Genomic DNA, 10,000 nt, shown 5'->3' on the forward strand with positions numbered 1-10,000 from the left:
GAGAATGACAGAAAGAGAGAGAGAAAGAATGAGAAAGAAAGAAAGATTGTTTGTATGTAAGTATGTGGTCAGGATGCCAATTTTATGCTGATAAAGCAGGAGAGTGAGGGAGAGAGGGATACAGAGGAAGAAAGCAAAAAAGAAAGAAGTAAAGCAAATAAAGAGAGCGATAGAAAGAAAGACAGAAAGAAAGCAAGACAGAGAGAGAGAGTGAATCTGGGTCGGGCCTCAACTGTGAAAATAAAGTTTGGAAGGAGACAGCTTTCTGCATTGAGGGAGCTTGAGGAAGGGCATTGAGGAGAGAAAATGTTAATCAAAGCTTAGTTCAACAGCGCTAAGCCTCACATTACACTGCCCTCTGCATCGGCCATGCGTTAATCTCTGTTTGGTCCGTAATTACGCACTAAAAATCCCAGAAAGAATGGATTATGCCATTAACACCAGCGAGCGTTTACAAATAGAGCAGTAATTGCCTGCGGAGGACAAAACTCTGAGGTCTTGTCATTTTGTTCTATTTACACAAAGCCTTCCTGTCTTCTAAGAACACAGGAAGTGTCCCAGGAACCGCATTGCAGACAGGGTAGACACGTATGCCATCGGTAATGCATGCTGACTGGCTGGGCCTGGGACGGTCGGCTCATTTTGTCGAAGTCAAACTCAGGAAGACACGCTGTCTCTTTGTGTGCATGTCTGTGTGATGCACAAGTGGAATGGAAGCAGGATCTTAGCATGCAGACATCACAAACACACACACGCGGCGGCGTCTGAGCTGCTCAGAAGGGAGTGCCGTGTCATCTTCGGCAGATAACAGAGCTGTCCTGGTGTGGCGCTGTGCCCTCCGGTGCGCCCGCATCGCTAAGGAAACACTCCTGAGAGTGGGCTCTGCCTTAGGCCGCTCTTATCCACACTCTCCCTATTTATTCCACTCATTCTTCCCTCTCTTTACTCTCTTTCCTCTCTCTTTTCTCTCATTCATCCCTCTCTTCACTCTCTTCCTCTCTTTTCTCCTCTCCCTCTTAATTTCACTCATTCATCTCTCTCTACACTCTCTTTGCTCTCTCTTTCTCTCTTTCCTCCTCACCTTCTATTTTTGTCTCTCTCTTGCTCTCTCTCTCTCTCTCTCTGTGTGTGTGTGTGTGTGTGTGTGTGTGTGTGTGTGCACCAGGGTGTGTTTTCTCACGTGCAGTAAGCGCTAGCTGAAACTGGTGTGTGTGTGTGTGTCGTGTGTGTGTGTGTGGGTGTGTGTGTGTGTGTGTGTGTGTGTGTGTATGTGTGTGTGCACCAGGGTGTGTTTTCCTCACGTGCAGTAAGCGCTAGCTGAAACTGGTGTGTGTGTGTGTGTGTGTGTGTGTGTGTGTGTGTGTGTGTGTGTGTGTGTGTGTGCACCAGGGTGTTTTTCCTCACATGCAGTAAGCGCTAGCTGAAACTCTCCTGTGAACCCGTGAACCTTTTTTCAGGAAGAGACTGGGAAAAAGAGAGAGAGAAAGAGAGAGAGAGAGAGAGATTACCTTTATTTCAAACACCATTTGAAAACCATCGAAAAGAAACACTTCCAAAGCCTCCCGAAGTCATTAATGGTAACTATACCCTCCCTTACACACCATTTCCCCCTGAACCGAGCAACGTTCTCCATTTGCTGGTAGAACACCACTCCACCACTATTCTTGTTTCCACCAGAGCGAGAGAGAGAGAGAGAGAGAGAGAGAGAGAGAGATGAAGAGAGATGAAGAGAGTGAGCGAAAAGAAAAAAAGTAGAGAACGAAAAAAACTAACGGCACTTCCAACAGTGGCCGACATTTATCACACCTGGCCCTGGCTCTGCTCTCTCCCCTTGCGGTGCTTTCCACCACTGATGATGCCCGTGGCCAATCAGAGCTGTTAATTAGGGCATTGTTCTCCCTGGAGATTGGCTGATGGGCCACCGGCCCTCATCAAGGAGTCGCGGGGCCAGCGGGGGCCTCTTCACTCTCTCCTTTTAATGGCCTCTGGGGTGAAGCACCAATCAGTAGTGGCCCCTGATTGTCATTAATGGCTCCAGCTCTGACCTTGTTGTAACAAATTTAAGTACCTCTCAAGGGGTGTGTGTGTGTGTGTGTGTGTGTGTGTGTGTGTTTGTGTGTGTCTGTGTGTGTGTCTCTGTCTATTTGGATGTGTGTGTTTGTGTCTGTGTGTGTCTCTGTCTATGTGTATGCGTGTGTTTGTGTCTGTGTGTGTATGTCTATTTGTATGTGTGTGTTTGTATCTGTGTGTGTCTCTGTCTATGTGTGTGTGTGTGTGTTTGTGTCTGTGTGTGTCTCTGTCTATGTGTATGTGTGTGTTTGTGTTTGTGTGTGTTTGTGTTTGTGTCTGGGTGATGGGTGGTGATGACCCTATAAATCCAGCAGGGGTGTCTGGCCAGACGGTTCCGGAGGTTTCCAGCACGTTCCGCCAGACGCCAAGTGTTCCTGTGGGAGATCTTCAGGCCGCTTCTGTTTGCTCACTTAAGAGGCCACAGCTGCGTGTGTCCACTCTGTTCTCCGTCTCCGTCTCTCTGTCTCTGTCTCCGTCTCCGCCTCTCTGTCTGTCTCGCTCTCCTGCTCTCCGTCCCCAACACTGAAAAGCACTCAGAGTGACAGCCCTGGGTTTGGTTGCATTACTAATTCATACACACACCTACCCCCCCATGCCTCCCCGAGTCTCAAGCAACTTTGAAACTGCTGAAATAGTTTGGAGTGCTGTTAGAGAAGCCCCAGAGGTGAGGTCTGGCATCTCAACTTTCTGCAGCACAGGAAGGCCTTGAGTGGGAAGCCACTTTATAAGCAGTGGAATGACATGATTGTGTGTGTGTAAGTGCATTGTGTGTGTGTGTGTTTGTGTGTGACTGCATTGTGTGAGTATAGTGTATACGGTATAGTGTACTCTACACTGTATATGTCTGTGACTGCTGTGTCTTTCTATTTGTGCAGCATTGATGTCTAATGTGTGTTTGTGTGTGTGTGTTTGTGTGTGTGTGTGTGTGTGTGCGTGTGTGTGTGTGTGTGTGTGTGTGTGTGTGTGAAGGGAGTTGTCTCAGGCGATAGCTCAAGTCTACTTCTCTTTTTAGTCTAGCGCGCTGGTAATGAGGACTGATTGAAATAGGTGAGCTGCTCCCACAAGGATGTTTCTCTGTGGGAGCCTAATGACTGCAGAGCAGGCCGGGGATGTGTGTGTGTGTGTGTGTGTGTGTGTGTGTGTGTGTGTGTGTGTGTGTGTGTGTGTGTGTGTGTGTGTGTGTGTGTGTGTGTGTGTGTGTGTGTGTGTGTGAGAGAGAGAGAGAGAGAGTAAGCAAGTGTGTTTGAATGTGTGTGTGTGTGCTTCAGCCTTTTTTCTTTAGTGTGAGTGAGAGAGTGAGTGGGTATGTTTGTATTTGTGGGTGTATGTGTATGTGAGTGTGTTATGTATTCACTCATGCACACAACCCCTCTGTATGTGGATGTGGATGTGTTAGTGTGTGTTTGCAATAAACAATCTAGCTAAGTAAATTACCTCTCCACCCCGGCCGTTTGCCTCACACACACTCACAGACCCCTGTGATCAATTACCACAGCAACAGCTCCAGTCACACACCCCTGAACACGCTTGATCATCCCAAACTTCTTCTGGCACTTTCTGTTACTCCCGTCTAAAACTCAAACCCCCCCCCCCACACACACACACACACACACCACACAGCCCTCTCTACCGTCACCTGTCCCATCTCACTACTTCAGTAGCCACTAGCTCCAAAGTGCTGCATTCTTTTATTCATGTGGCCTACTTCTCATCCTAGCATTCTCTGCAGGTGTTCATAGCCCGTCCATTAACAATGTTAGAGAAAAACAAACAAACAAACAAACAAAAACAGAAAAATGTATTTATTGTTGTGGAGGATCGATAATACGGGGCCTGAAAGCCATGCTTCCATGGCAACCTTTGAGATGACGCATGCACTCCAGGGCTATCATTGAGCCCGGAGCCAGATGAGGGAGAGGAGGAGGGAATGAGAGCGTGGGAAGAGAAGAAGAAGAAGACGAAAAAGACGATGAAGAAGAAGAAAAAGACGATGAAGAAGAAGAAGATGGCAAAGACGATGAAGAAGAAGAAGACAAAGAAGAAGAAGAAGAAGACAAAGAAGAAGAAGATGAAAAAGATGAAGGAGAAGGACAGGGTAGAGGATACTGACTCACTTTTCAAAGAAATATAAATGGACCAAGAGGGTGGTTCTTCTATTTGTACATGAAAGAGAGAGATCTTCTAGCATCTGTGAGTGAGTGTGTGTGTGTGTGTGTGTGTGTGTGTGTGTGTGTGTGTGTGTGTGTGTGTGTGTGTGTGTGTGTGTGAGAGAGTGTGTATGTGTGTGTGTGTGTGTGTGTGTGTGTGTGTGTGTGTGTATGTGTGTGTGTGCACTACTGATCCAGCCTTAAACTCCAGGGAAAGATGGCAAAGCTGGTATTCGCTGACCGCTCCATATCACACACCATCTACAGTAATGCCACCATCAGTGAGGAGATCCTTACCTTCTGTGTAAAAGCATTGCCTGCAGGTTCTCCCAACTAAATACAACTTAGCACTGCAGTTTCCCTCAAACCCTGAAATCCCTCAATTCACCCGTCTGATTGCTGCATGACGGGCATCTTCACGTTTTCTCAGAATGACAAAACAATTAAAATGTTAAAATGTTTGAAATATCGCGTGCCTTCAATCTGTTTTTGGAAGAATCATACTGTGCCAAAAACGAAAATATCATTCTCCGAATAATGACGGTTGATTGTCCTAGTTTTTGGCAGCCTAAGTCACATTCACAGGCTGGCCAAACAGTTGGCAAAGTACTGCTCAATGTCAGCAATTATAGGAAGCATGTTTATTTGGAAGAGACAATGTTATCTCTACCCTTGAACTGTTAAACCCATGATGGACTGTTGTACTGCTTAAATTTGTTGGTCTACTCAGCAAATTCGATTCCTGATGAAATTTGACTTGTAATATGGAATCAAATAAAGTATATAAAATGGGTTGCTCTGTGAGATAGCACCCACAGCACTTTTTCTCTCGTCTCTCTCATGCCCCCAAGTAATGGGGCGAGCCTAGCCCCCCCGTCGCCATTACCTCCCATTTCCGTGCCATTAGTGTCTCCCCAGTAAACACTGGGGTATTATGGGATGGGACTACATGCTGCGGCCTCCCTCTGAGCGAGCCCAGCCACCGTGTGTGTGTTTGTGCAGATAATAATATGCCAGGGTAATTGACCCTGTAATTATGAAATTAAAATATAAATAAATAACATTTAGCACAGGATCTTTGGGGCAGGATAGATAAACAGCTCAAGTGGGAGATTTTAATATGAGGTTTTGTTTGAGTTGGAGTTGGCAGTTTTTGTGAAGCAATATTGCACACTCCTGTTCACCGGATTTGCATGGTTGTTCTTTGTTCAACTGTGAAAAACCAAATATGGTGTGTGTTTTATGTCCGGTGGCTTGATGCGTCTATGTCAGGGATTTGCTTTCATAGGGGATTATTTTTGGTACTTAGTCATTAGTGGTTATAAATTGGTTTATTTAGAAGCAATAATGATCCATATATCAGTTTTTCCTGATGAGGTTCAGCACTGGCACACATTGATGTGTCACAGCCTGTCGGGCTCTGAGAGTCTAGGGCCCCATTACCATTGAGCTTGGTGGCTTATTTCATTAATGATATTTGTCATTTGGTACATAAAAGAACTAAATGATCTACTATTTGTGTCCCTTCATTAGCGTGGTCTTACTAATTCACTGAACTTGCTGTGATAATTTGTAGGAAAACATCAAGTATGGATAAATTAGGATACATCTGCAAATTGAGGCTTTTTCCTCAAACAAGCCAGTTATGCAGGTGCATGTGTGTGTGTGTGTGTGTGTGTGTGTGTGTCATCAGACCATGAGACTAACATGGTTTGGATCTTCTCTTTGTTTCTAACCTCCTGCTCCTGCCTGCTGGGACGTCTGTGGATTATCTTGCTGTCTCCAGTCACATGTGAGTATCATGGTTTATGTCGGTGTGTGTATGTGTGTGAGTGTGTGTGTGTGTTTGTGTGTGTGTGCATTGCATGCATATGACAAAATAACCAGATGATCCATAACATGGATTGCAACACAGTTCTGCATTAAAGCAGTACTGATCTGTCAAGTTATTGATTCTATGACATGTGTAGTGACAGCATGATCAGTCCAACGGCAATCAATACTTCTAAGGTTCAACATAGTTTCAGGCAATCTATTGTGCCACTTCCACATACATTAGTTGAATGTATTTATATCTTCTGATAATGAAATACCTCTAATACTATTTAATTTCATTGAAGACTTTTGACTGTCCTAATTCAATTTGTGTGTGTGTGTGTGTGTGTCATCAGGTCATCCCAAACGACTTGAGTTCGGACCGCACTTTTCGTCTGACAGGCATTGGTGCGGATGAAGACCCCGTGGGTGTGTTTAGCATCAACAGGTACACTGGCGAGGTGTCCGTCAGCCGCTCCCTCGACCGGGAGGTCATCCCCGCCTACCAGGTAAGTGACCACCCTAAGGTGATCTGCTCTTCTTCAGGCAAGAGAGATGCTATGTATATTTTCACTATTCACTGACTCATTGTGTAGGTCCAACAGTGGATCCAACTAGTGCTGTGCGTAGGGCACCAACTCCTGTGGGGGCACCAAAAAATAGGCAACTGAAAAATCATCATAGTTATAATAATTATAATGCCGATATTATTTCATATAGAAATATTAGGCACCGTTTAGGCATGTATATCACAAAACAGGCAGAACAAGAGATATATTTAATTGCTAAAAAAATGTTACGCTGGTGCCCCCCCAAAATACACACTCAACTTCCCAAGCTGGCCGTGGGTGCCCTTTCCTATCTCAGCGAACTTTGAAAGTAGGCTAGGTCAACTTTTCGAAAATGGCCTCAAAAAGACAACAGGAGTCAGGGGCAGACAAAAGAAAGAGAAAGAAACTGCGAGATGATGCATCACTTTCAGGTAAGTCCATGTGTAATCATTGTTAAATACGGGAAATGTGCTGCTAATTTAATGGTTAGCCTATGCATACACCTCGAACTAGCTGACGTTATTGCTAATGTTAGCACACTCAAATATGTTATAACGTAGGTGCAAGTAGGGTTGCCAACCGTCCCGAATTGTCCGGGACATCCCGAAATATTATGGGTGATTTTGATTTGTCCCGTCAGGGACAGCTCCAGTCCCGTATTCAAATCACAGCCTTTTTTATTTGTATCCGTGAAAAGAGAAAAATATAACAGTTAAGTGTAATCTGTGCCCTGGAGACAAGCGCCTCTCAGCTGCACTTGACTCCACAAGCATTTGTTACGCCAACACGAACAGGTGAAACTTGTAGCAGCCTTGGTCTAATGCTATTTCAAGAAAACAACATGAAATTTGAGAGAAACTTGTAATAATTGTCATGACTATTACTATGAACAATACATCCAAGCAAGTACAGTAGTGGTTTGCCAAAATACACTGAAATGAATAGGTTTATGGTATGGCTAATGAAACCTTGCGATTTCCATTATTGTTGGTCAGCTGTTGGCGCGCGGCACACCTGGAAGAAAGTGTCCCTCATAATAAAGGAGTTATGCTTAGGGCACCAAAATGGCTAGTAGCGGCACTGGCTAGCTGTATTGTTGTTAGAGTCTGATGGTTGCTAACTATAAAGAAGTTGTTTACTAGGTAGAAATGAGAAAAAGTCAATACAGGTTTTATGCTGCAACAACAACAGCTCAGACTTTGAAAAAACCCTCAGTGATACATCAAGCACATAGAATTGCATTATTCCTGAAACACAGCAAAACAAACCAATGCCTCCAAAGATAGCCTTTCCCAGATGATCAAATTACAAGAAACTACTCAGGTATTTGCCACACTTTTAGTTTAGTTTATCAGTTAATGCTGGAGGGCGAGTCCCTAGAATGATGGGTATACAAATGTGTGTGTCTGGGAATGGTTGATTTGACTGAGAGATCGCCAGCTGTTGTGTGCAAGTTTGAGAGAATGTACAGGAGAATGTGTTGGAATAGTATGTGGGTGGATTAAAGTGAGCGAGTGAGTGTGAGTGAGACAGAGAGAGCGAGAGAGAGCAAGAGAGAGAGAGAGAGGGGGAGAGGGAGAGAGAGAGCAAGAGCGAGAGATAGAGAAAGAGAGGCTTGTCTCTCTTGCCTTAACTTTGTTGTGGCTCGAACATGTTTTTTTTTTACCGCATTCAGATTTTTGAGATGGACCATGACATTTTAAAGACAATCCTGCAGTGAAGCTCAAAGCTCCCCGCAAAACACACAATATGTCAACAGAGAGAAAAGAGGAGTCATTGGCTCACCCTATAATAGGCAAGACAATACAAGCACTTTGATTTTCGAACCACCATGCTCCGTTGATTCCAGCAAGTCTTTGATTCAGTGACCCCCCCCCACCCCACCCCCCCCCACACACACACACACACACACACCATTCACACACACAAGTCTGCCTTTGTGGGTTCCCGAGTTATCTTTCAAATCAAATAGGTTGTGTTTGGTTTGTCAGCCTCAGCTGAGAATAAACAGCCAGCTCCTCACTCTTCACTTTAAGGCAGAAGAGTGAGGCTCTCACAAAAGTGCACAGAAGCCGTTAAAGCTAAAACTGGTCTTAAGACCACTGACACTGTGTACTAACCACTAATTAGAACCAGGAAATGGTTACTTATGGTCAGTGCCTTTGACACCTTGCACTAAGTCAGTGGTCACTGACCGATCAGCCCCACCATCTACTTATGACTAACGGTGATCATTTAAGCAGAATGATCTCTTGAAACTTGTTGGTAACCGGTGGGGGACTAGCTCAAATGCTCAAGACTTTAGAAAGCTAATGCAGTGTTAATGCAACAAATAATTAAAAGCACAGATAATATATGCATTGCACTGTTTAAAGGGGGGGGGGGGGGGTATGGAAATACAATATTGACCCAAAAGTGAACCAAACTGTTTTGTTATTCACGCTAGAGAACATCACAAACCTAAGACGCTAAATTGATTTGTTTTCAGACAGATATAATTAGCATAGCACTGAGAATTGATCAGTTCCTGTTTGTGGTTAGACTGTAATGTGAAGAAACTACTCAGACATAAAAACTAATTTCACATCTTACAGTAACATTTAAAGTCGACTATAACCAAAGACGACAAAAGCTTAAATGTATAAGAAGGTAAACTCAGAAAAAAGAAGGAACATTTTAAATGACGTCCTGAACAACTGGGACGGAGCTACTCTGTTTTTTCTATGGCTAATGTTAATTCCCCTTTCATGAGGTTTTCCTCCTATGTTAGTCTTTGGCTGGTGGCAGCACCGACCAGAGCTCTGGAGCGCCCCCTAGTGGTACTTAGCAGTGGTCAGTGCAAGGTGCCAGAGGCACTGACCAGTAAGTAACAAGTCCCTGGAGCTCCACTGCAGTGATAAGTATAAGATGCCAGTGCTTACAAGAATGACCAGTGTGAGCTGAAACAAAGTTCATCAGCACCGACATGGACCCTACTAACAGTGCTGTTTGGCTGTTTTACAGTGTGTGTGTGTGTGTTGGTGTGTGTGTGTGTGTGTGTGTGTGTGTGTCTGTGTGTGTGTGTGTGTGTGTGTGTGTGTGTGTGTGTGTGTGTCTGATCAGAGTCTGCCCAAGATGTTTAGTCTTCTAAACACGACGGGTATCCTCATCCTGGTATACTTTGGTTTGTGGTCTAGAACACTGTGGTTTAGAAAACTTGACAACGGTCAGATCTGGAGTTGCGCATGTCGTCTGAATCTGCATAGATTGGTCTTGTCTGAGTCTGCATAGATCGTTCTTGTCTGGTTCCGATTACCCCCACATCCCAGCTCTCTGCTTATGAAGGGCGGTGCCCCGGTCATGCATCGGTGGGTGGAGGAATCGATTAGGTGTCCACGGGAAGTCCTGGGAAAACATGCAAAACAGAGAAAGCAGACA

The 10,000-nt window shown here is 44.7% G+C and overlaps 1 protein-coding gene across 1 annotated transcript in view; it reads left to right on the top strand.

Moving 5' to 3' along the window:
- The window catches only part of cdh13 (cadherin 13, H-cadherin (heart)), a 382,402-nt gene that overhangs the window by 164,928 nt on the left and 207,474 nt on the right, over positions 1 to 10,000 (top strand). The window contains exons 5-6 of the mRNA XM_031564913.2: positions 6,004 to 6,009; positions 6,389 to 6,541. Of these exons, the coding sequence (XP_031420773.1) occupies positions 6,004 to 6,009; positions 6,389 to 6,541 (159 nt within the window). The remainder of the gene's footprint in view (positions 1 to 6,003; positions 6,010 to 6,388; positions 6,542 to 10,000) is intronic.

Source organism: Clupea harengus, chromosome 3, assembly GCF_900700415.2.
Source record: "Clupea harengus chromosome 3, Ch_v2.0.2, whole genome shotgun sequence".
Taxonomy (NCBI): domain Eukaryota; kingdom Metazoa; phylum Chordata; class Actinopteri; order Clupeiformes; family Clupeidae; genus Clupea; species Clupea harengus.